Source organism: Acanthochromis polyacanthus, chromosome 11, assembly GCF_021347895.1.
Source record: "Acanthochromis polyacanthus isolate Apoly-LR-REF ecotype Palm Island chromosome 11, KAUST_Apoly_ChrSc, whole genome shotgun sequence".
NCBI classification, from domain to species: domain Eukaryota; kingdom Metazoa; phylum Chordata; class Actinopteri; family Pomacentridae; genus Acanthochromis; species Acanthochromis polyacanthus.
Window position 1 is genome coordinate 30,714,608 of NC_067123.1, and position 27,853 is coordinate 30,742,460.

At 41.5% G+C, this 27,853-nt stretch overlaps 1 protein-coding gene across 1 annotated transcript in view; it reads right to left on the minus strand.

The window, feature by feature from the left end:
• LOC110970949 (neuropilin and tolloid-like protein 2) overlaps nt 1-25,016 on the minus strand; it is a 34,339-nt gene extending 9,323 nt beyond the window's left edge. The window contains exons 1-6 of the mRNA XM_022221268.2: nt 24,572-25,016; nt 18,318-18,374; nt 17,896-18,039; nt 3,371-3,619; nt 2,786-2,833; nt 2,134-2,261 (exon numbers count right to left, since the gene is read on the minus strand). Of these exons, the coding sequence (XP_022076960.1) occupies nt 2,134-2,261; nt 2,786-2,833; nt 3,371-3,619; nt 17,896-18,039; nt 18,318-18,374; nt 24,572-24,581 (636 nt within the window). The 5' untranslated portion in view covers nt 24,582-25,016. The remainder of the gene's footprint in view (nt 1-2,133; nt 2,262-2,785; nt 2,834-3,370; nt 3,620-17,895; nt 18,040-18,317; nt 18,375-24,571) is intronic.
• Between the last annotated feature and the right edge of the window lie 2,837 nt (nt 25,017-27,853).

Genomic DNA, 27,853 nt, shown 5'->3' on the forward strand with positions numbered 1-27,853 from the left:
CTCCAGTTGTCTCAGGTTTGATGGGTGTCTTCTCCAAATGGCATGTTTCAGCTCCTTCCACATATGTTCAATGGGATTCAGATCTGGGCTCATAGAAGGCTACTTTAGAATAGTCCAACGCTTTTCTCTCAGCCATTCTTGGGTGTTTTTGGCTGTGTGTTTTGGATGGTTGTCCTGTTGGAAGACCCATGACCTGCGACTGAGACCAAGCTTTCTGACACTAGGCAGCACATTTCTCTCCAGAATGCCTTGATAGTCTTCAGATTTCATCGTACCTTGCACACTTTCAAGACACCCTGTGCCAGATGCAGCAAAGCAGCCCCAAAACATTACTGAGCCTCCTCCATGTTTCACCGTAGGGACAGTGTTCTTTTCTTCGTATGCTTGGTTTTTCAGTCTATGAACATAGAGTTGATGTGCCTTACCAAAAAGCTCCAGTTTGGTCTCATCTGTCCAAAGGACAATCTCCCAGAAGCTTTGTGGCTTGTCAACATGCATTTTTGCAAATTCCAGTCTGGCTTTTTTATGAGTTTTTTTCAGCAGTGGTGTCCTCCTTGGTCGTCTCCCATGAAGTCCACTTTGGCTCAAACAACGACGAATGGTGCGATCTGACACTGATGTACCTTGGCCTTGGAGTTCACCTTTAATTTCTTTGGAGGTTGCTCTGGGCTCTTTGGATACAATTCCAACGATCCGTCTCTTCAATTTGTCATCAATTTTCCTCTTGCGGACACGTCCAGGGAGGTTGGCTACTGTCCCGTGGGTCTTGAACTTCTGAATAATATGAGCCACTGTTGTCACAGGAACTTCAAGCTGTTTAGAGATGGTCTTATAGCCTTTACCTTTAAGATGTTTGTCTATCATTTTTTTTCGGATGTCCTGGGACAATTCTCTCCTTCGCTTTCTGTTGTCCATGTTCAGTGTGGTACACACCTTTTCACCAAACAGCAGGGTGACTACTTGTCTCCCTTTAAATAGGCAGACTGACTGATTATGAGTTTGGAAACACCTGTGATGTCAATTAAATGACACACCTGAGTTAATCATGTCACTCTGGTCAAATAGTTTTCAATCTTTTATAGAGGTACCATCATTTTTGTCCAGGCCTGTTTCATTAGTTTGTTTTTTTAAATAATTATGTTAATCAACAATTCAAAAGTAATGGCTGTTTTTGATTATTTAATTTTCAATACATTTTTATTTATTGTTACTTTTGTGAGTTTCAAGTGATTTCAGTGAGAATTGTGGGTTTTTCCTTCTTTAACTGAGGGGTACCAACAATTTTGTCCACGTGTGTACATCTGCTTGACTGTGTGTTTACCTAATTATTGTCCTTGCTACACATTATGTCAACAAGTCTCCCAGTGACATAAAGGCTGATAGAAAAATATGTTTTGAATTGAATCTAAGGCTATTTTTGTTTTTGAGTGGGGAACAAATCCATAAAAAAATTATACTACAAATCTCAACTGGCATATGTACTTACATCACATGTGCTCTATAGTAAGCACCAAAAAATAATTCTGATGTAAAGCTAGTGAAATTTATAAAGGTGAAGTGCTGGAGCTACTTTACTGACAGAAAAGAGAACAGACTGAACAGAATGATTCTTGAGTTTCCTTCAGTGGATGGCTATGTATGTCTCTTCAGGGGCTTACTAAAATGAGATTTTTAGCTGAATGTCCAGCTAAAATTGCAAGCAAGTTTTTGCAATTTACACATTTAATAGTGTCACAGACAAAAGCAAAATGGCAGAATATAATTGAGAGCACATTGGTTGAGGTGCAAAATTTCCTTTCCTATTAAAGTATTGTCAGTGTAGCAGTGTCAGTGTATTTTCAGTCTAACAACTATGCCTGATGAATTAAAAAAAAAAAAACAACATTGAATACATTAAACCACTTTAAGAAGCAGTGGAACTAGAGGACATTTAAAGACTTTATGGCATCAGTACATTTTCTTAAGTCAAGATGTGCATTTGTCTGGCATTATAAAATTGCTTTGAGCATGACCTATCCGAACAAAAGCATAGACCAAACCCTGGGTGGTAGCTTTTCTTTTGATACGGAGAATGTTAAAAACTATGCATGATATCATCCCTGAGGTCTGACTACACTGGTCCCTTGTACTGACCTTGGACTGAGGAGGAGCCCTGATGGTCCAGATACAGTCCAGAGCATCACCAGGCTTCACTCGCTCTTCCTCTTCTACTTGACTGGAGCGAATAATTCCATCCCATCCACCAATTTCAAACTGACAATCTGTAGAGAGACAGAGGAAATGTGGTGGAGAGGTAAGAAGGATATAAAAGAAAAAGGAAGAAAGAGAATGGTTAAAAAAAGGAGTTTAGAAAGGGCACAAAAGCATGTGCACGAGCAAAAATGAACAGTACAGAAAACAGAGAGAGATAGAGAGAATAAAAAGGACAAAACAGTTATGAGAAGGGCAGTATGACAGACAGAGGGACAGATGATGGATTTTATTGAGAAGTGAAAGGTTGAATTGAAGTCAGCATAGTGGATTAGGCCAAAGGACAATAGGAAGACAGAGGAACAAAGGGATAGAAGAGCAAGATAAAAGGTGTGTGTTCCTTCATGTGCTTAAATTTCTGCATGTGTGTTCATGCGCATCTTTTAACTTCATATACAATTGTCTGCTTGTCAAGCTACATTTGTGCATTCAGCATTCATATCAGAGCCAGATATAGCCTCCGGTAAGCTTCTGAGCACAGGGGAGCTCCTCAAAAAGGATCGAACTGAAACCTGTGAAACACCGAAGAGCTTACCTGGGATGGGGTTTAGCAGTCCACCCACGTGCAGATGGAAATCAGGGTCTAAAATGAAAAGATTTGGGAGGCACATTACCTTTGGATCCACACAGCATAAACAGGCAAGCAGAGAACACAAGATAAGATCCCATTAAGGAAGGCTAAATAAAGTCGAAAGGGGTTTGTTTGAAGGTAATATCTGTCACCTGATGGGAGACACTGATTTCTAGGCATATTGAATTTAGATTGGAGGCTCTGATGTCAAACTTGTGTCTATTGAAGAGCAAGTAAAACAGTGGAAAGGAGTTTATGATGCTTGGAAAATAAATTGAAAACCCCATGGTTGACTGGTGGGTGTCCTGCCAGCCTCTTTCAGTCTTCCGTTACTGGTAATGAACACAAACAAGACGCACAATGAAAAGCTGGTGTTCCTTTTGTCATGGTGTGATTAGATTCTCCTTTGTTTTGTTTTTTTGGTTCATTGTAAAAGCAAACCAATCGGATCCATTTCCCCACATATCTTACTCAAAACCTTTGATATGTGCAGTCTGAATTTGCACTGTGGAGTTATGCCTGCTGCAAATATAGTTTGTGTGTCGGTACCTGCAATGAAGGTGTACTTGATGCGGAAGCCGAGGCCTTCTAGCTCCTCATCACTGGTGAACTTGATCCACATGAAACGTCCCGTAGATGTGACAAGACCTGGATTCTTTCCCCCACAGAAGCGATCGATGAGTGGTGAGAACCCAAATGGTCCATCGCGTATTTCGATATGATCGAAGCGGCATTCAAACGACGGCTCAATGTAATAATTCTTATCAAAAGTCAGCTGAATCCTTTGTCTAGGGAGAGCTGTGGCAAACAAGTGAGAAGGGAGAAATAGGAAAGAAAAGAAGAAAATCCAGAAAAAATAAAAAAAATATATTTTGCTTTTACAGAACAAAAAAATCTGCATGACACATTAAATGCATACATTTAATGTGTTAATCAGTTAATCAGAATTTGGAAGTGGAGCACTTAGGCTGTTACTTCTGACCACTCAACTGACAGTGCCAAAACCAATTTTTTTTTAAGAAACTGGATGATCCTTGCATATAAGGTAACTAAATCCCTTCTCATACATGTGATATGGTTAGTTTTATCTGTCTGTCAATGTGATGGCTTTTTGTCATTTTTGCTGTACTGTATGTAAATGTTCCTTAAAGTTTTATTCAGATATGACAGGACATTTATAGAAAGAAACACTGATTAAGCTATATTTTACCTCTGGGGCATGACAGATAGTGGTGTCACAGCTGTAGCACAGGACTGAGTTGAAAGTATTACAGTTTTTTTTCGATTGCTAACACGCATTGGTCGAAACTGAAGTCACATGTTCAAAACACTTAACACGGTCTGCAAAACAGAAGTCCATGTGGACCGAACTGTGAATCATTTTCCATTGCTTTTACACAAAATGCATTCAGTGACCACAGTCACCAAAATTCATGAACTCTTTTCTCAGTTACTAGTTCACCAGCTGCAAAACACTAGACTTTTACAGCATATTTTTCAAATGCTAACACACTGTGTTCAAAACGGTTAAAAACACAATCAGAACAGAATGATGGGGAAAAACATGGGGAATTTCTGCTGCAGCCACATTGAAATCTTTTGAAAATCATTTCAAAAATATTGACAATAAAAATATATAAAAATATTATGTAATTCCAAACACAGCAGAGTGTAGTTGTCAGCTGAAATTGATGATGGTTTGCTTTTACATAAATGTCTCATTGGCCCATACAAGACAGAGAGACTCATTTCTTTTTTCGATGACCTCCATATTCAACTTATGCCAGCAGTGGAGATTGGTCAAAGGGCAAGAAATATTACATTTATTGTTGTGTGGGACAATGTGGCATTCCACCACTCTGCTGCAGTGACTGTGTGGTTCACTGCACATCTTGGCATGTCTGTGCTGTTTTTACCTCCATACTCACCCTTCTTGAACCCCACAGAAGAATTGTAAGCATGGAGGTGGAAAGTTTATGATCACTCTCCATACAACCAGCTCTCCTTGCTGGATGCAATGACTGCTGGGTGTGGAGATATTTCTCCTGAGGCCTGCCAGGGGTGGATCAGACACTCAAAAAGGTTCTACCCACAGTGCATCAGAGAAGATCTAAGATGTGATAAGATGTGGCGTGAATGGAAACATGTGGCCAAATGCAGACGTCAGGAGGTGAAATGTGTGTGGGGGTGTGGGTGTGGGTGTGTGTGTGTGTGCGCGCGCCTATGGTAGAATGAATGCCCATGGGTGTGTTTACCCCCCCAAGAGGAGACCAAAAAGTCTAACCCTACCTGGCTGAGGAAACTGAAGGTGGACCCCAAGAGAGAAGGCTTAAGAAGTAGCTGCCCCAGCTACTTTCCACACTTAGATAGGTGTGGCTGAGGAAGCCCAATAGTTTTTTAGTAGTATCAAAGAACTAGGCCTTCTTAAAGACTCTTTCACTTAAAACAGTTTTTACTGGATTTTAACATATATGTATATATTTGACAACAATAATTCAATAAACAATGTAATAAATGGTTATTGGGACCAACTGGATCCACTTCTACTCCTCATCTTTCATCTGCATGTGTCAAGACTAAATCCAACTTAGCCATCAGTAGTAGTCAAAGAGGTTAACTGAAATTGCTTTGACAGGTGGTGTTTACTCCAGATGAGGAGGTAGTTTTTTTTTGTCCAAACCAGTTCTAAATCCTATGGGATACCTCCTTTCTCTTAAGTTCCAAGTGGGATCCTGCCTACATGCTCTCTAAGGGAAAGAGCTGGATGCTTCTGATATGCGGTTGCGGTCCCACCAACTGGCTGAGTCTCCATCATGTCCACTGTGGGATGTTGCTGCTGACCTTCCTCCAGCCCACTTCTTCCAGCTGCCCAATTCCACCAATGCAAAGTAGATACTTTGCATTGCCCTTACACTATACTTAATATGCTCATTGACACACTGTTTTGAATTTTACTACCAGCTATATATGTAGTATATTTAATGCCAGAGCCTTGCACCATAACAGTAAACTTATGAATCAATTCCAGTGTTAGTTTGCACCTTTTATGTATCATCTAGCTTATCATGCAGGTGTTCAATTGTGTGTTATATGTTCCTTGCTTCCCCTCTCCCTCTACCTGCCCCTCTCTCTCTCCCTCCCCCTCTACCTCTCCTGTCTGTCTCAACCTGCCGGCCAGCAGACAGGTGGGTCCCCCCATATAAAGAGGCGGGTCCTGCTCAAGGCAGTTTTTTCTTGCCACTGTCGCCTTACGGCTTGCTCTGGGGGTTCAGGCATATGAATTCTGTAAAGTGTCTTGAGACAATCTGAACTGTAATTGATGCTAAAAAAATAAAATTTAATTGACTTGAATTAAAATATAGATATTTAATATAATTAGAATAAACAACACTATATGCAATTTCTCCAACTATGAAATATGCATGCATTATACTGAACAGACAGTAGAGCAGGCTCAGCATTCACTATAATTTCCTTTTAAATATATAGAAGATGTGGGACAAATCTAAGGAAAAGCCTAATGCTTCTTGTCAACGCCATTCTTTCATTCAAAAAATGTTTTCTCATTTGGCGTTTTGATGATGGTGGTGGAGAGAGAGATTTGCAGTGGCCCTTCGCTCTAAGGGGGCCAAACGACAGTACATCAGCAAAATGTCCCCAAAAGCAGAACAAAACCACTGTACTGTACTGCAGGGGTTAAGGATTCAAGTGTTACATTAACTGTCAATTGCATGTTTATGCACATGCACGAAAATAAGCATACATAAACAAACAGTCTGACACATCAGCATTGGTGTCCTTGATTATGTCAATATAATACACTGCATTTGTGGCAATTCTTGTAGATCACAAATTCATCTTTTATGCAAATCCAGATGAATGTTTACATATTGAATGGAAACAGTGGTTTAATACCCTTCACACACAAAGGACGTATTTTGCAAGAGCAAATCATCCCTGCCTTTGGAGATGAATCATCATAAATAAAGATGTTACAGGTAAGTGGGTAGAGCTGTGAATCATGTCAAGCTTGGAGAAGTTCAACAGGTCCTAAAAAAGAGAAAGAAAGAGTCAAGAGTGGTACATGCTCGGGGTGTAACGGTACACGTATTCATACCGAACCGTTCGGTACAGGCCCGTTCAGTTCGGTACAGAGGTGTACCGCGGTCCGAAAATTTTAAGACTATTAAGAATGTACAGAATTTTGCATCCCAAAAGTGCAGCATAACTCCTATGGTTAAGAATGCCTACCATCTTTATTTTGGCTGTAAAATTCATGATCAAGATAAAAACTGGGCTCTACATATATGTTGCAACACTTGTGCAACAAATCTGTAAGAAGAAGTAAGAAGTAAGAAGAAGAAATCAATGCCATTTGCTGTTCCCATGGTATGGCGTAAATGGTAAATGGTCTGTATTTATATAACGCTTTTACTATACCTGCAAGGTACCCAAAGCGCTTTACATGATACATCACATTCACCCATTCACACACTGATGGTGGAAGCTGCCATGCAAGGCGCTAACCACGACCCATCAGGAGCAATTAGAGCAGGGGTGGGGAACCTTTTTCATATCAAGGGCCATTTCAATTTTTATAAAGTCCTCCAAGGGCCATACTATTATGAACACATAACAAGTGATGAAAAAAAGACGAAGAAAGTCTATAACTGCTGTGTTACTAAGCCTCATGATTGCTGCTTTTGTAGACTCACCTAATGCGATGGCTGGAACTGTTTTTCTTTAGCGAGGCGTCTGATGTCAGCTGGCAGTGATGATGATGCTACTCGAAGCTGGTTTTCCAAGTTTGAGTCAGTCAGTCTTGAGCGGAGGCGAGTCTTTGCAAGAGTCAGTTTTGAAAAGAACTGTTCACAGCGGTACGTTGTCCCAAACAGAGATGCAAACTTCAGGGCATGTCTCCTCAGGATAGGAAAATCCTCAGCACGGACATACAGTTTGTCAAAGTCCAGCAGAGAGAGGTTGCTGTACTTGGCTTTGAGCTCGTTGTTGTTTTGCAGCTCAATTATTTCCATTTGGAGGTTGTCTGGCACATCAGATGGTTGCACATTAAATGGCGTCTCAAACATGTCAAGTTCCTTTTGTATATTTTTCACATCATGAAACCTCTCATCAAATGCCTGGATGAGTTTTGCACACTCACCAGCATATTCAGTTGTAACATCAGGCTTTTGTTCTTGTAGGGTGGGAAAGTGCACAGTGTTTCCCCCTTCCAGTTGTCCTTGCCACAGCCTTAACTTCACTTCAAATGATTTCACATTTGAAAGCAGAGAGCTGATGAGCTGACTGGGACCTTGCAGCTTCATGTTTAGCTCTGACAGGTGCTTGCTGAGGTCTACCATGAAGGCCAGATCACAGAGGAACTTGCCATCACTGAGCTCCACCACAGATTTCCCCTTCATCTCCATGAAGCGTCTGCATATCTGCACGACTCAGCCATCGCACTTCACAATGATACACCAGATCACCATACTCTGACTCAAGCTCGCTGAGTAGCTCCATGAACTGGCGGTTGTTCAGCCCTCTGCTTTTAATGAAGTTTACGGTGGACAACTGTTTTCATCACATGGGTAAGCTTCAGGGAATGTGCACATAAACTCTCTTGATGTATGATACAGTGGCATACAACTAAATCACTTGGATCCAGACTCAGACGGCTCATTTCTTTTTTGACTAATGCAGTCAATCCTTTTTGCGCGCCAACCATTGCGGGAGCTCCGTCAGTGGTGATGCCGCTCAACTTCTCAAATGGCAGTTCAAAATTGTTCATGGCCACAATAACTTGATTGAACAAATCCTCACCTTCAGTAGTGCCATGCATAGCTTGCAAAGACAGCAACTCCTCCTTCGTTTCAAACTCGGTCGTAATCCCACGCACAAAAATGGCAAGCTGCGCTGTGTTTGTGATGTCTGCTGTCTCATCACAAGCCAGAGAAAAATACTCAAAGTCTCTTGTAGTGTTCTTCAATGTTTTTTTCAATATCTTGTGCCATATCAGTAATCCTGTCTGAAACAGTTCTTCGAGACAAACTGACGCTTTTAAACAATTTCACTTTGTCCGGTGCGAGAAGTTCCGCGGTGGCTACCAGGCACTCCTTCATGAACTCTCCTTCAGCATGAGGTTTCAGCTTCTTGGTTATTAATTCACTCACCACAAAACTTGCACAAGTAATATTCTCTCTGTCAGTCTGTGGTTGTGTGAAAGCTGCTTGTTGTGCATCCAAACTCCGACGAAGAATGTTAATTTTATCCAAACGCATTTGTCCTCTCAACTCCTGGAGTTTAGCATGTTTCGAGCTGCTCGACATTTGCCTTTTGCATCACTGCCAGCGCCTCGCCACACACAAGGCACACTGGCTTGCCTTTCACTTCAACAAAGAAAAAATCATTTGTCCATTTTTCCTGGAATACGCGGCACTCTGCATCCACCTTCCTTTTCTTGACAGTCGCCATGATGCATCACTTGTCTTGTGTCAATCACGCTGGCCCAATGCAATGACACGTACATCGCATGTTGTATTCACTGACCCTGACGTTGACTCGGACACGTCTGTTTTTTCTCAGAAAACTAATGCCTGGCAATTTTTCCGCCCATAATTTTTTATTTATTCATATATGCATAAATGAAGCTATAAAATATAAAAATTGTATTGCGGGCCATTTGAAATGGTCTCGCGGGCCGTATACGGCCCGGAGGCCGGACATTCCCCATCCCTGAATTAGAGGTTAGGTGTCTTGCTCAGGACACCTTGACATGAGCACAACAGGTCGACGGGCTGAGGATCAAACTGGCAACCCTTCGGTTACAAGACGGCCACTATACCCACTGAGCCATGCCGCATGAGCCAGTTGACCACACCAATGATTGCTACTTCTGCATGGTCCCTCCAGTTGGGAAAGGCTTGTCCAGAAAGAAAACATGGACTGTGCAATATCCCAATATTGCATCTGCTTTGTGTCTAGTGCCTCATGGAGAAGGACTGCCAATTCCTAAACCTCCTGAATTGTATTCACTAGAGTCTGATGAGTAGGAAGAGGATGGAAACACATAATCCACAACCATCAACATCACGTGATCCAGATTTTTTTCAGCCAGCGTCACCTCACCTTCACCTCATAACCCAGTTTGAACTGAATGACCTGGTCAGGGATCTGGATCTGCCCAAGAGTAAGGCAGAACTACTGGGCTCCAGATTACAGCAGTGGAATCTTCTGGCTGATGACGTTAGGATTTCTTCATTTCGTTATCGTCAAAAGGACTTGATTTCATTCTTCGACGTGGAAGGTGACCAGGTATGCTGTCATGATATTGAAGGTTTGATGGCAGCACTCAAAACTACTTATGACCCAAATGAATGGAGACTATTCATTGACTCTTCGAAGACAAGTCTCGAAGGTGTATTGCTTCACAATGGCAATGCGTTAAATTCAATTCCAATTGGCCACGCAGTCCATATGAAGGAAACTTATGACAATATGAAGCAATTTTTGAGATGCATAGAGTACACCAACATGAGTGGCAGATTTGTGGTGATCTGAAAGTTGTTGCCCTCGTTAGTACCTGCAAGGTGGTTGCACCAAGTACTATTGCTTTCTGTGTGAATGGAATAGTCGTGCCAGAGACTCCCACTACATAAAGAGAGACTGGCCACTCTGACAGTCACTTGAACCTGGGAAGAAAAATGTACAGCATCCACCTCTTGTTGACTCCACAAAGATCTTGTTGCCACCATTACACATCAATTCAATTCAATTCAATTTTATTTATATAGCGTCAATTACAGTCAAATCGTCTCAAGACGCTTTACAGAACCCATATGCCTGACCCCCAGAGCAAGCCCAAAGGCGACAGTGGCAAGGAAAAACACCCTTTTAACAGGGAAGAAACCTCGAGCAGAACCCGGCTCTAAATAGGGGGGACCCATCTGCCTGCTGGCCGGGCGGGTTGAGAAGGACAGAAGAGGGCAAGGGGGAGGGATGGGAGAAGAGGGAGGGGTGAGAAAGCAAGGAAAACACAACACACATTTGAATACATGCATGACAGGATATGTGACACAGACAAAGTATAAGCTAACATTGAAAACTGACTCATAGTTTACTCTTATGATGTACGGCTCTGACATTAAACATACTCCTTATATAGCTAGCAGTAAAATTCAAACAGTATGTAAGTTAGCATAACAGTATATTGAAGGCGATGCAGAGTTGACTCGTGGAAAAAGGGAATCGGAAGCAGAGGGCTGGTGGAAGGTCAGTAGCAGCATCCCACAGTGGACATGGTGGAGACTGGACCAGCTGGTGGAACATCGACCGCAGATCTGAAGCATCCAGCTCTGGGACCAGGGACACTCGGAGAAATAGCACAGGGGGAAACAGAGTGAATGTACTGCAATAACGGTATACATATTAAATGTAAAGGTAGATAGAGAAGGGCTCAGTGCGTCAAGAAAAGTCCCCCAGCAGCCTAGGCCTATAGCAGCATGACTAGGGGCAGAACGAAGGGACGTCCAAGAAGGAGTCAGCTGTACAATGAAGACACAAGCCGAACCTCTGTGGGTCACCCAGTCAGCCCCAACTATAAGATTTGTCAAAAAGGAACGCTTTAAGCCTGGTCTTAAAAATAGAGAGGGTGTCTGCCTCCCGAACCCAAACTGGGAGCAGGTTCCACAGGAGAGGCGCCTGATAACTGAAGGCTCTGCCTCCCATTCTACTTTTAGAAATTCTAGGAACAACAAGTAAGCCTGCAGTTTGAGAGCGAAGAGTTCTACTAGGATAATAAGGTACTATCAGATCTTTAAGATATGATGGAGATTGGTTATTAAGAGCTTTATATGTCAGAAGAAGGATTTTAAATTCTATTCTGGATTTAACAGGAAGCCAGTGAAGAGAAGCAAGTATAGGGGAAATATGATCTCTTTTGCTAACTCCTGTCAGTACTCTCGCAGCAGCGTTTTGGATCAACTGTAGATGTTTGAGAGAGCTATTTGGACAACCCGATAATAAGGAATTGCAATAGTCAAGCCTGGAAGTAACAAAAGCATGAACTAATTTTTCTGCATCACTCTGAGACAGAATGTTCCTGATTTTTACAATATTACGCAGGTGAAAAAAGGAAGTCCTACAGACTTGCTTTATGTGTGAGTTAAAGGACATGTCCTGGTCAAAAATAACTCCAAGATTCCTCACAGTAGTACTGGAGGCCAATGTGATGCCATCCAGAGTAACTATTTGCTTTGAAAGCGAGTTTCTAAGATGTTTGGGGCCAAATACAATGACTTCAGTTTTGTCTGAATTTAGCAGTAGGAAGTTAAAAGTCATCCAGGTTTTAATGTCCTTAAGACAATCTTGCAGTCTAGCTAACTGATCAGTTTCATCTGGCTTCATAGATAAATACAATTGTGTGTCATCTGCATAACAATGGAAGTTAATACAATGCTTCCTAATAATATTGCCTAAAGGAAGCATGTATAATGTGAAAAGTATCGGTCCTAAGACAGAACCCTGAGGAACTCCGTGATTAACTTTAGTCTGCTCAGAAGAGTTATTGTTGACATGCACAAACTGGAACCTATCTGATAAGTAGGATTTAAACCAATCCAGTGCTGTCCCTTTAATGCCAATTGAATATTCTAGACGCTGTAATAAAATTTTGTGGTCGATTGTGTCAAACGCTGCACTAAGATCTAACAAAACAAGTATAGAGACTAGTCCATTATCTGATGCTATGAGAAGGTCATTAGTAACTTTCACTAGAGCTGTTTCTGTGCTATGATGCACTCTGAAGCCTGACTGAAACATTTCAAACAAATTATTCCTTTGTAGGTGTTCACACAATTGATTTGCAACTGTTCTTTCCAGAATTTTAGAGAGAAATGGTAGGTTGGATATCGGTCTATAGTTAGCTAACACATCTGGATCTAAAGTGGGCTTTTTAAGCAAAGGTTTGATGACAGCAACCTTAAAAGCCTGTGGTACATAGCCTGTTACTAGAGAGAGATTAATCAGATCTAACATTGAAGAATTAATTAAAGATAAAATCTCCTTGAAGAGTCTAGTTGGGATAGGATCTAAAAGACATGTTGATGGTTTGGATGTAGAAACTGATGAAATTAGTTCAGAGAGACATATAGGAGTGAAGAATTCTAAAGATTCATCAGGTCTAACAGCCAATTCAAAAGCATCTGTGACATTTGTAGGAAGGGCCAGATTAATTTTATCTCTAATCATAACTATTTTCTGTGTAAAGAAGCTCATGAAGTCGTTACTGGTTAAAGCTAAAGGAATACAAGGTTCAACAGAGCTCTGACTCTTTGTCAGCCTGGCTACAGTGCTAAAGAGAAACCTAGGGTTGTTCTTGTTCTCATCTATTAAAGATGAATAATAAGTTGTCCTGGCATTATGAAGAGCTTTTTTATAGATTACTAGACTATTTTTCCAAGCCACATACACTACCTCTGAATTAGTGGAATACCACTTTCTTTCCAGCTTTCGGGATGCCTGCTTTAAAGTCCGCAGCTGGGAATTATACCAAGGAGCAAGTCTTCTCTGAGATATAACTTTCTTTTTTACAGGTGCAACACTATCAAGAGTTGTACGCAGTGAGGCTAAGCATTATTAACATAATAATCCACTTCTGTGGGGGTAAAATAATAATATTTGCCTTCTGATTTATCAGTAAATGTTGCTGAAGTAAACAGTGAGGGTATTATTTCCTTAAATTTAGATACTGAATTGTCAGACAAACACCTACTGTAATGATATTTGTTCTCAGCTGCTAAACAATCCTTTACTTTAAATTGAAATGTTATCATAAAATGGTCAGAAAGAAGAGGGTTCTGGGGAAATACTGTTAACTCTTCAATTTCTAAGCCATAAGTCAGGACAAGGTCAAGAGTGTGATTAAAACTATGAGTTGGTTTATTTACATGTTGAGAAAACCCAATTGAGTCTAATAATGAATTAAAAGCTGTTGTAAGGCTGTCGCTGTCTACGTCAACATGAATGTTAAAGTCACCCACAATAATAACTTTGTCTGAACTGAGCACTAATTCAGATAAAAAGTCTGAGAATTGAGATAAAAACTCAGAATAAGGAGCAGGAGGACGATATATAACAACAAATAAAACTGGTTTCTGAGCTTTCAAATTTGGATGAGAGAGACTAAGAGTGAGATTTTCAAATGAGCTGTAATCAGGTTTAGGCCTCTGGTTCAATTTTAAACTAGAATGGTAGATTGCTGCTACTCCTCCTCCTCGGCCTGTGATTCGAGGAATATGACAGTTAATATGACTAGGGGGAGTTGATTCGTTTAGGCTAACAAATTCTTCCTGCTGCAACCAGGTTTCAGTCAAACAGAACAAATCAATCTGGTGATCAGTTATCAACTCATTTACTAGCAGAGATTTAGACAAGAGAGATCTAATATTTAACAGACCACATTTAATTTTCCTGTCTCTTTGCTCTGTTGAAATAGAGGTATTAATTTTTATTAAATTTTTGTGGTTACTATTTCTTTTGTATATTTTTGATTTGATTAATTTATTGAATTTTGGTGGTCGGGGGACAGACACAGTCTCAATAAAATTAACTGAATTAACTGAATTACTGGAGGGTGACAGCTGTGAGGAAACTGCAGAGAGGTGTGTAAGACTACAGCTCTGCATCCTGGTCTTAACTCTGGGTTGTCATGCTTTAGGAGTACTAATAAAATCAGCCATATTCCTAGAAATGAGAGCTGCACCAGCCAAAGTGGGATGGATGCCGTCTCTCCTAATCAGACCAGGTTTTCCCCAAAAAGAGCTCCAATTATCAATAAAGCCCACGTCGTTTGATGGACACCACATAGACAACCAGCGGCGAAACGACGACATGCGGCTAAACATGTCATCGCTGGTCAGATCAGGCAAGGGTCCAGAGAAAACTACGGAGTCCGACATGGTTTTGGCGAAAGTACACACCGATGCCACGCTAATTTTGGTGACCTCCGATTGGCGTAACCGGGTGTCGTTACCGCCGACGTGAATAACAATCTTACTATATTTACGATTATCTTTAGCCAGCAGTTTCAAATTTGCTTCTATGTCGCCCGCTCTGGCCCCTGGGAGGCATTTAACTATGGTCGCTGGTGTCGCTAGCTTCACGTTTCTGACTATGGAGCTGCCAATGATCAGAGTTGGTTTCTCAGCGGGTGTGTCGCTGAGCGGGGAAAAACGATTAGAAACATGAAGCGGTTTGTGGTGAGCCGGGACAGCAGGCTTGAGTTTAGGACTGTTTTTCCTACGAACTGTCACCCATCCACCCGGCTGTTCGGGCGCTGCTAAGGGACGGCTAACAGATGCTACACAAGCTAAGCTATTGCGGTCCGCACCGGCTAAGGGGGCCTGGCTAGCTGCTAGCGGGTTATTTTCCATGGTGCGGAGCCGCGATTCCAATTCGGAGAGCCTCGCCTCCAGAACTACAAAAAGGCTGCACTTATTACATATATCGTTATCACTAAAGGAGGCAGAGGAATAACTAAACATGTGGCACACTGAGCAGGAGAAAGAGAGAGAGGGAGAGGGAGAGGAAGAAGCAGAAGCCATGCTAACACCACAACACAGTGCTGAAACAGGAACAGGAAATGACGCAATACGCTCACCGTAACGTCAGACGTCCAGGGAAGAGATCTCCATATAGCATACATCAAGCTTGGTCTAATGAAAAACTTTATGAAGGCCATGGACAAACCAAAAGCAGCTTTCAAATATCTTCTTTAAAAACTCCTGAGGCTAATTGAAGCCAAAATAAATGAAGGAGTCTATCTTTGGCCTCAAATTAGTGAGCTTCACCAAGATGATCAATTCCACCGGGTGCTACGCGGAAAAGAAAGAACTGCATGGGAAGCCTTCAAAGCAGTGGCAACCAATTTTCTTGGCAACAATAAAGTAGAAAACTACATGGAGTTAGTGGAAAATATATTCAGAGCACACAGGAGGCTTGGCTGCAACATGTCATTGAAGATCCATTTCCTGCACTCTCATCTTGATTTTTTTCCCACTGAACTGTGGAGCAGTGAGTGATGACCATGGTGAACGCTTTCACCAAGATATTGCAGCCATGGAGAAAAGGTACTAAGGAAAGTGGAGTCCATCAATGTTGGCTGATTATTGTTGGACAGTCATCAGAGATGCGTCCACTGATATCTACAAGAGAAAAGCGAAGAAGCGCTGCAGGGATGCTGATTCATAAAACTGTATTGCTTAACTGTTTGATAAATATACAACATTTATATCATCTTACCATCTTTATCATGGTAAAACAGTAACTTAAGAATACTAAGTAACTTTAAGCATGTTAAAAAGCCTAAAGTAACAATTTTGTTAGGAAATTGTGCTGTTCGCACATTAAAAAAAGTTTTAAAAACGTGTCAGATATCTCAACAATGGTAGCCAATCATAAAAAATGGTCTTCATATTTAAATTCAGCACGGCAAAAATATATAAGAAGTGATACAATTTATTTCAGAAGCTGGTAACTTTTAAAAAATTGTAGACCAGTGTTATTGCTGTGCTCTTTGCTATGGATAAATGACTACACTGTGTATTTTACTTAGCCTACTAATATATTTATGCTGGTAAACAAGAGCCTAACTCCATGGTATTGTTTTTAAAAAAGCAATTACATTAAAATATATTTCCTATTTTAGGTGATAGAGCCCTGTTATGAAGTTCCTTCTCGTCCACACTTCAGCCAGAAAGTCATATCAGCTCTTATATCAGCATTTTTTTTTTCATTTTTCCCCTTAACTGAGAACTGAACCGAACCGTGACTTCCGTACCGAACCGTGATTTTTGTGTACCGTTACACCCCTAGTACATGCATACCACATAGTGTGTAACTGAACTAACAAAATGTTTTTCTTTTTACAGGACAAAACTGAGTCTCTCTTCTTGCCTTTGAATTTGAGACTCAGTGTTCTCTGTTTCTGCTTGAATGAGCAGCTTGTACGGCTGCACTTTCTGCTATATCTGTGTGCTCATTCTCATGAGTGTGAGTTGCATTTCCTCTATAACTCTCTACCTCCTCTCTCTATAACCCAAACGCACACACACGCGCACACACACACACAGCTTGATATAGAAAGAGCAGCATGTATAATCACTCATTCTATTGAGCTGATGAACTTGGGGACATGACACTATCAATGAGCCCCACTAACCACAAATTATGATTACAAAGCTATCTGATTAGCTCTTATGCCAAACGCTAGTATCTCTCTGTCTCGATGAGAGGCAGAATAAAAGGCTCAGCAGTGGAGCTTGCATATGAATATGACTAGGGCCATTCAAGACCAAATAATAGGAAATGATAGGTTCCATCTGTGGCATCCCAGACCCACTGCGATGTACTGCATACACCAACCGGCTGCCTGTGATGGAGTCATAGTGTATTATCAACAGCAGGTTTGGGCTTGCTTTGCCCACAGGGGGAGCACTTGAGCCATGTATAAAATCTGTTCCCCACCATGGCATCTGCATGAGAGGCTGTATTTTAACTTCATGTACAAACAGTTCATCAGTTTAGAAATCACATCAGCCAGTATCCCTGACCTCATCTCCTGTAGTTGCTAATGATGCTTTCCATTATGTTTCCCATAGGGCAGGCCACCAAATAACTGATGGAAGTAAAGCTGACAAGGATGCCTATGATTCAGTGATATGCCACCAAAGCTCAGTTGTAAAGCAGATGTTCACCTCTTTTATGTTTCTTTCAATAGCTATTGGCACACCCTGCCAATAGAGGTGAACATAGCATTTCTCTGATTAGGCCAGGAGTCAGGGGCTACCCACAATGGGCTGTGTTCAATCTGTGCGGTAGAACAAACTCAGGATGGCTCATTCGGAAAATGTCAAGCTGATTGCCCGATAGTGAAGGAATAGAAAATAAAGTACAATAAATAAAACAATGTCAGTCAAACTAATGACATTCACTGAAGGATGCAATATGCTAAAAGGCAGTTGTTCTTGTGCTATCAGGTGGGAGATGAAACATTTGGATGTAAAAGGACCTGACTTTACCTTCCAGGATGTAAACACACTCTTTGTTGGGAGGGTAGGTGTTGGGGTAGTTTGGTGACGTGAAAACGCCACCATTGATGTTGCGGACCCATGTGCCACAGTCATTCTGGTTAGGGCTCTGGCTGCCATGATCACTCAGGGAATCTGAAAGCAGAAAGGCAGAGAAGAGAGGGACAGATAAGTTATTGAGTCAGGGGATCAATGAGGGAAAGATTGGAAGGCAAGGAGAGTTGAGAGAGGGTTGGTGCAAAAAAGGGAAAAAACAGGGAGAGTATAAAGAGAGAGGAATGGCAGCACAGAATAAAGAAAATAAACCTTTTGTTCTATGATACAAGTAGAGATAACACCTCTTCATTTCATACTGGTTCAATATGGATGAAAAAACACTAACAGAAAAGAAGAGCACTTGAGCTGTAGCTTACCTTTAGTTCTCTGTGCCAGAGCCAAACCCTCTTTTATTAAAAAGAAGATTATCCACGCTGTAAAACAAACATTATGCATTAGTCACAAGTGACATAATCTTGTATTTACATCTTGTGTTCAATAACAATAAAATGAAATCTCTAAACAGCCACAGAACAAGTACGTGTGATGGGCTGTGGTATCGATTTTACCTGCACTGGATGAATAGCAAGTAAAACATTGATCAATGCAAGTAAATCTGTGACAGAATTGGTAAGATTTTAAAATGAATTGCCGAGAAAGGAGAAGGATAGCTGCAAGAAAAATAAATAAATAAATGACACACACACGTTTGTTTTTCTATACCGGTGGGGACTTACCATTGACTCCCATTCATATCTAACTCCTAACCCTTACCCTAACCCAAACCATCACCAAATCAATGCCTAACCCTAAACAAACGTTTTTGCACTTTTACATTTTTTATTAACAACAATATGGCCAAGAAAACGGTGTTGCCACCCGTGGGGACCTCATTTTAGGTCCTCACCGTAAGACAAGTCCCCACCTTTATAGCAAATAGTCAGGTCAAAGTCCCCACCGGAATAACACAAACAAGTACACACACACACTTGTACTTCTATCTTAGTGAGGACATCCATAGGTGTAATGCATTTCCTAGAGCCTTACCCTAACCTTAACCATCACAACTGATCGCCTAACCCTAATCCTTACCCTAACCAAACCTCAATTCATACCTGTTCTCTAAAAACAAGTCTTCACCCTCAAACATGGCTGTTTCAAAGTGAGGACCGACCAAAATGTCCTCACTTTGATAGTTAAATGCAGAAAATGGTTCTCACAATGTAGCAAGTACACACACACACACACACACACACACACACACACACACACACACACACACACACACACACACACACACACACACACACACACACACACACACACACACACACACACACACACACACACACACACACACACACACACACACACACACACACACACACACACACACACACACACACACCTTGTGAGGACCTAGCATTGACTCCCATTCATATCTAACCCCTAACCCTTACCTTAATCCAGACCAAGACAATGCCTAACCCAAAAGAAACGCTTTGCACTTTTACTTTTTTCAGTAACAACAACATGGCCAAGAAAACACTGTTTCCCCTCATGGGGACCCAAATGAGGTCCCCACAAATGACATTTCTTTGGGTTTTCCTGGGGACATTAGGTCCCCACAACAATAGCCACCACCTGATCACACACACATAGGGCTGGGCGATATGATCATAGATATCGTCTGGACGACAGAAAATGTCTATCATTTTATGTGAAGATCCTATCGTTTATATCGCAGTGTCGCAAAACACGCTTTACGGCAGTACTTTACGTCACCGACGTGCCTTACGGCAAGCCCAGGCACGCGGCAGTGTTGCCAATTTAGCGACTTTCTCGCTAAATCTAGCGACTTTCCAAAGCGTCCTAGCGACTTTTTTTTGTCAAAAGCGACTAGCAACAAATCTAGCGACTTTTTGTGCCGTTTTGAAGACTCTGACAGGAAAACTCGGATCATTCTGCAGTTACTATCCTCAACAAGCAGCAGGTGCTGCTGTGAGCTTCTCCCCCTCCCAAAGCACAGGCTGTCAGTCCAGTAACCCCGCAGCAGTCCCAGTGAGGGGAGGGGGAGACCCACATCACTCCGCAGCCAGACAGCAGATGAATCGCGCATGCACAAAGTCACTACAGATCCCATCCAGACTTACGGAGCGGGACATAAATGAAAATGTTTCTTCACTGTCATACTAAAATAAACCACAGCATTTAGCCTCTAGTTCAAAAACATATTTTGGGTGTTTTATACTCACTTGTTGGTCTCTTCCACAACGTGATTCCTCTCTCCTACAACGTTGATTATAATTACATGCAAACTGGGAAACATGCACACGAACAACCAGCTCAAACCGACGAGCTTGTACCTAAAAGAGGAGGAACTTCTGTCATATGGCAGTGGTTTGGATTTGAAAAGACCGACAAGGATCAGACTACCGTACTTTGTAAGGTATGCCGCTGCCCGGTCCCATTCATTCATTGAATTTACCAAAAATATGCTATATCGTATCGGGATATAAAATAAACTATATTGGGATATAAAATTTTGGACACACACACACACACACACACACACACACACACACACACACACACACACACACACACACACACACACACACACACACACACACACACACACACACACACACACACACACACACTTTTAATTAAACATAAATCAGCTTTTCAACAGTTTTGTGTTATTTTAAATTTTGATACAAGATTTACATTTTGTTTTCACTGCAAATGCACCTTTTTCCCTAAATACTGGCTTATCAGTCTCTTTGATTATCAATAATCAATGCTGGCTTTCAAAAACATATCAGTCAAGCCCTGCTTTTTTGACCTACAAACAAGCAGCTGAACCCTACAAGATCTGTGAAGCTTCACAGAAGCTAAAACCAACAAAGGTTTGCTAGAAAAAATACACAATTATTTGATTATTGTAGTTACCTTTCAATTAACTGTTTTAGTTTTGTACTAAACACTTGATTAAAATAGATTTTGAATTCCACTGATACTTGCAAAAAAGTGACACCAGAAGGAGAAGCACCCCAATAATAGCAGCAGCAGGCACAACTAATACTAGTTTTGACTGTAGAAGCTTGTCGATACCCGAGTGGAGCTAAAGTGTAATGTGCAACACATGCAGAAATAGCCCTACTAAGATTAGTATATATGGTTGACATAATTATTAGAGCTAGTTATAGTGTTAAAAAAAGAAATACATTGGAAATTGACTCGCATTAACAATGGTAATAGCAGCAGCAGCAGCAGGTATAGTAGCAGTCCATAATTTCAAACAATCAACTCTTATTCAAACCATGAAGCTCTAACCTACTAATCTGCAGCCTCTAGGTACCAGAAACATACAGTTAATACTGTACAAAAAACAGGATTATAGGCTCTAAGTCTTACAGCTCTGATGAGAAGACAGGCAGATGCCTGGCAGGGCACGGCTACAGACAATAAATGAAATATGCTGTACTACGATGATATCTGCACTGAGGGCAAGCATGTCTGACACTGTCTTACTCTGATAAGCCGCTGCAGACCTGATCCCCACTGAGTTCATGATAGGTTGGCCCACTCATATCGAATTAGAGAGCGAGCGAGAGCCTGGCGCATTGCATACTGGCACTCAGGAAGAAAGGATAGAAGAGGGAGAGAAAGGGAGAGGTCTAATGAAGATGAATGCATGGTTAATACAGCCAATGAACACAATTGCATCAGTGGGCATGAATGTTTGATTGGAATCATTTTTGTAATGCACACATAAGCACGGCCCTTAAGCTCCAGGGTCCTTATTACATCTATCACCATTACCTTTCAACAAAGTGTCATAGGTGGGAGTACAAACTTACCACTGACATTTTTTGAGAACAGACCACCCAAATTCCAGAGTCAGTGACAGACAGATGCTGTAAGCTCTCACTGCACATTACAAGATAGCTTCTATGTTTAGTAGATAGCTCTGCATGGTAAACTGCTGCTGCTACCCTCAACAAAGCTACATCCCAACATGGGATGGGATGATTTCCACCTGTAAAAACAATATGGACTACTTTTAAGTGAAGTGTCAGAAACGTGCCTAGACATTTAACCTATTAGGCAAAATATGCATAATTTGTCGACATTTGTAATTTTAAAAAAAATTATGTATAGGCTAAATGAAACACAAGATACACAGAGTTGCACCCACTGTCACTTTAACATGAAAAATACAACTTGTGAATGTGTATAAAAATGAGTGAATGACACAGAAAAAAATTCCTGAAAAGCATTGTCATCCCTTCTGAAAGAAATCTTATCTGACCTCAGTTTAACGCCCCTGTTCTAGAACATCCATCGATTCTCTATACACCGCTTTATCCTCACGAGGGTCGCGGGGGGTGCTGGAGCCCTATCCCAGCTGACTCGGGCGAAGGCAGGAGACACCCTGGACAGGTCGCCAGTCTGTCGCAGAGCTACATATACAGACGAACAATCACACCTACGGGCAATTTAGAGTAATCAGTTCACCTCAGCATATTTTTGAACTGTGGGAGGAAGCCGGAGTACCCGGAGGAAACCCACGCATGCACAGGGAGAACATGCAAACTCCATGCAGAAAGATCCCAGGCCCACCCCGGGATTTGAAACGGGGATCTTCTTGCTGTAAGGCTAAAGTGCTAACCACTTCATCACTGTGCAGCTCTGTTCTACAACATGTCACTTAATTTTTACATCATTTCTCACGCTGGCTTACAAACCAAAGGAAGGGAAAAAAGAAGAAAATTAAAAAATAAAAACAGCAGTCACCACAGGCTTCTGTAACAGGTGAGTGGAACAGAATCAGCTGAACTGGTCAGTCTCGTAACTGTCCACCGCAAACAGAAACATTCAGGGAACAATCCTTGAAGGTTTATTTTTAAAGAATCTTATAAGAAAGTCACAGTTTGTAGTAAGCACGACCTGGCACCTCCGGGGAACGTTTTCTGAACGTTGCTGTTTGACTGGATGGCCTTAATCAGGTAGGTTTAACGTAGGCTAAATGTCTAATTTAGCTATGCAGCTACAAATAGGCCAAGGCTTCAAGACAACAGCAAGTTAGTAAACTTTATTTATGTCTAGTGAAGTGACGCACACACAGGTTCACCGCAGTAAAGTCACTAAGAAAGCTAAAATATATATATGTTCCACATAAAATCAATAATATGAGTCCATATAAGGATATTGAATATCGGTGCCCCGGTAAGGTGGATACTGTTAAAAAGAAGATTTACACTGTGGTATGTGTCTTGATGAAGACAGCTTATTAAAATAGTCTCTATATTAATTAGGCTAAAGAGAAACAAATTTTAAATGGTATCTAACTGCCTGTACGAACCCAGTGTAGCCTCCAGATATGTACTTGTCTACACGCCGGCAGCGCTCCGCGGTGAGCCGCCCCCACCTCCGCTTCGCTAAGTCGCTGCAGCCGTGCGTGCCTCCAGGTGTTGATGGCGCGAGACGGCGGTTGGAACGCAGCCGTACGGCCAACAGCAGCACGTGCACGGTGTTGGATCAGGACACGAGTAGGAGTGATACTTAGAGCTTCTCCGTCACGGACACAGAAATGTCTAGAGTGGTGCCCCGGCTGTGAGCACTGTGAAGTCACAGGAGCTTCCGAGTCCTACTTTAAAAAAAAAAAAAAAAAAAAAAAAAAAAGTGTCTCCACTGGGCCGTCTTAAAAATAAAGGCACATTTGCCCCTAAAGCTTTCATTGTCTTGGTTGATTCATGCAGACAACAGGCTTGTGACAGACCTGATGTTTTTAAGGCCGTTTATCGGAATCACTTAATGCTCCCTAATTGGTTTTATTGCCCCTGTATAGATTTCAAATAGTATTTCACCGCTTCTGTCCTTAATTATCATGAATCAGATTTATTTTCTTGCAAGCTGGCAGTTTAAACTGCATAAAAACCCTTTAGTTCCATTTTTCTCACAGTACACTGAAATCGCTCTAGACAGTAACATGTAAAATGTCAGTAAATTAATTTGAAATGATTAAATGTTTAAATCATTAAAAAGATTAATGACCGCTTGCTTTTAGGCTCTAGTAGTTATTTTCTTTAACAGTGACTGGGCTCTGTTCGGTTCAAACCAGCCTAAACTAAACCCAGGGAAAGCTGTGTGCTTCGGCAAGCACAAACTGTGTAGGATTAAATACCAGCGGGGATGAAGATGTGACCATTAAAGCATGGAGATTTGCAACGAAAGGATACTACAACAAATCAACGAGACAGAATGACAAATATGGTAGAAACAATCTAGAAGAAGAACTAAGTCACTTTGCACTATCTGTAAAATGCATTAGTTGTCTCAGTGTTAAGAACGACATCGACATGATCTCCTAGGAATATTTGAATGTTCACAAGCTCATCCATAGCAAAGGTTTTCTTTTCCTGACACCCTCATTGCTCAGTGACTGTGTGACGAAACCCACACCACCTGCAAATAAAACGTCAGCTGTGTTAAAATGAGTGAGGTTTAAAGGGAAAACAAAAAAAACAAACAAACATCGAATTCAAGCCTTAAATAATCTGTCTGATGACCAAAAGGCACCGGAGCTTGACGTGCACCGCAGCTGCTCGTACATACAACTCACCTCTGTGCATCTCCTCTCCCGGTGTGACTCCAAATCCAAAAGCACCTTTCTAAAAACGCTCTCCGATTATGTCCATCGTAGGGCTACGCGAGGCTCTTCACAAAATCCAACTTTTCTCCGGCAACAGCAAATCCATTACGCGGAGCCGCGCTCCAAGAAACCTGCGGCACCAAGCTCTCCCCAAGACTGCGATTCCGCTGCGTTTGGCTGCAAGATGACCGCTGCTGCGAGCCTTTCAGCCAGGCATCATTCCAGCCTTCACATGGACCACGTGGGAGATGACATGTGGAGGGAGGACTAACCTAGCAGCGCTACAGGAGAGGAAGGTATCCAAAAGACGCAGGCGAATGGATGACGGATGAAGAGACAGAGAGGAAGGAGGAGAGGAGAAGAGTGTGCCTCTGTGTGTTCGTCCATGTCTGAACTAAGAAATGTTCATGAGCGAGGCTCATTTAAGCTATGGGCGCACCGTGGGCGTTGCTTGCATCGATGAGTTGTTTGTCATGAGGATGGACAAGCAAGAGAGCACTTTTTGTTCTTTCAGATTAATATTTTACTACAGCCCTCGTTTCAACTTAAAAAACAAAACAAAAACAAATTAGACAATCACGAGTAAAGACAATATTCGAACGGAAACTAATCGCACCCGCGAAAAGATGTCTATTGATTTACGATGTTTTGTTACTGATGAATTGATGAGTGAGTGCATTCATTTTCTAACTATGCATTAGCTGTAAATATAAATAAAGACGTGGGCATAATGTAAGAAGGGAAAAGCTAGAAATCTCTATTTTCACTCACATTAAACAACACACATATTGGCCATGAAATGAGCCCGTTTCTCTGATAAATAGAGGCTCCAGATTTTGTTTCTTAATTCTGCTATATTGTCTAGCACCGTGGCCTCAAAGCAAGGTGGCCCTGGGTTCAAATCTTCTGGTTAGCTGGGGTCTTTCTGAGTGAAGTTTACATATTCTCCCTCCGCCTAACTGGGTTTTCTCCAGGCTCCACCGTCTTCCTTCAGTCCAAAAACATGCTGAGGTTAATTTATTATTCTTAATTGGCTGTGAGTGAGAATGTGAGTGTGCATAGCTGCTTGTCTCTATGTGTTGGTATTGCAATGGACTGGTGACCTGTCCAAGGTGTATCCTGCCTTTCATTCCTCTATCAGGCTCCAGCCCCCTTTAACACTCCACAGGATAAAGCAAGTATAGAAAATAGATGGATGGATGGATGTCTAATAGTTCCTGAAGCTCAACCATGATACGTTTCAAATCAACAGAAAATTCTTTCCTTGTAATGAATTTTTCTAAAAATCCATACAAGAAAAACTTGGACCAAACCATTAATTATCCCTAATAGCAAAAGCACTGTTGTGCAATATAAAAATAATACTATACATGTTGACACCACTGTCAACACTGTCAAATGAAAGACTCATTGATATTAAAATCGCAATTTCATATCTGAAGAACCCTTGAAGCCAGCTAATTCATCATGGTCAAACAAGTCAAAAATTTCTAAAAATTGACTATTAATCTGGCTGCACGGCGGGGTAGTGGTATTTCGGCGAGAAGATCTCTGGTTCGTGTCTTGGCTTCCCCCGGATCTTTCTGCATGGACTTTGCATGTTCTCCCTGTGCATGTGTGGGCTTTCTCCGGGTACTCCGGCTTCCTCCTACAGTTCAAAAATATGCAGAGGCTAATTGATTATTCTAAAATTTCTGTAGGTGTGAATGCGAGTATAGTTGTTTGTCTGTATATGAACCTCTGCAACAGACTAGCTCCAGCCCCCCCTCCGCGACCCTAGTGAGGATTAAGCAGTGGATGGATAGACTATTATGCTCCTTAAATGTTTTTGACGTTGTAACTGCAGTTTTTTCCTTTTGTTTTTGCATATTACATTTGTTAATATGCTTTTATTTTTAAGGCTAAACTGTCGAGTTCCTGGTTCTGTTATCGTCTTCTCTGTGCAGCTTGATACAGCTTGCCATGCACCACCTACTTCTTGCCTCTCTCTCTTTCTGTCTCATGCACTCACTCTCTTGCACACACACACAGATCTGCAACTGACTATCAATACTGTACATTAGTGTAAGGTCCCCATGATTTACAGAGGTTTGTCTGCTTAAAGGCTGACAAGCCTCAGACAGTCTTCTTTCCATCTGCCATGCAGTGAAGGTTTACTTTCTCCATGCATTATTTAGCAGGGTGGTTCCTGAAGTAGTGTGCAGGGGCCAGAGGTATGCTCTGAGGGGCCTTCAGGGGTCCTCTGGAAAATTAAAGGCTGTTTAATTCCACTGCTGCTTCACTCGCTACCAGTTTCAATAATGACAGTGTATGAAGATGATTATTTTGACTGTAAATTCCCCTCCAGCTTCCCAGTGACAAAATAAACAAAATATGTTTATAAAATATGAAAATTTCTTAAAAGTGTTGTACTATAGTTTCGGGGAGCTGCTGTGCCGCTTTAACCCTTTGATGCACAACATTTTTTTTTTATTCTTGACCAGGTAAATCAGTTGAGAACAATTTCTCATTTACAATGATGACCTGACAAGAGGCTCCAGCAGGAAGAAAGATAACAAATAAACAAGTAGATATACAAAAAATTACATGTGTTTAAGCAGAAATTAAAAACACCCTAAATTAATGGTCGAAATTCAGTGAAAACATACAGCATGTGCAGTGGTCAACAAGGGTCTGCTGCAGCTTGTGCTTAAAAATGTAAGGAGATGGAAGTGGTCAGAGATTTAAGGAGGGAATTTGAATCAATCGTGCAGCAAAGCGAAAGGAATTCCAGCCAAAGACAGTGCAAACTTTGGGGATACATAGTGTTATGAAATCACTGAACCTCAGGTGGTAGTTGTTATGGGAGGGGTGTAGGAGGTTGGAGATGTATTGAGGTGTCTTCCCTGATAAGGTCTTGCAAATGAGAAAAAGTCAATGTTGGGATTGCCTGGTGTAAAGGGAGGGCCAGCCCACCAGTTTGTAAAGGTCGCAATGGTGGGTGGAGAAAGGAGCACCGGTAGCAAGACGGATGTCTTGCTACCGGCTGACTGTGATGGAGGACATCAAGTGTAAAGCCTTTCTGGCTTAAGAGACTCTGGACTATTGGTGTTTAAACTTTTGAATCGGGAGATAAGTTTTCTTTATTGCTTTTTTTTTTAAAGTAAAAAAAATATATATATATATTATTTTTTTTGTGCGTGTTTCGAGATGGCAGAAGGGTTTCAGTCAGGTGATGATTCTGTTTATGGTTATTCCCCCTTTGGAAGGGGA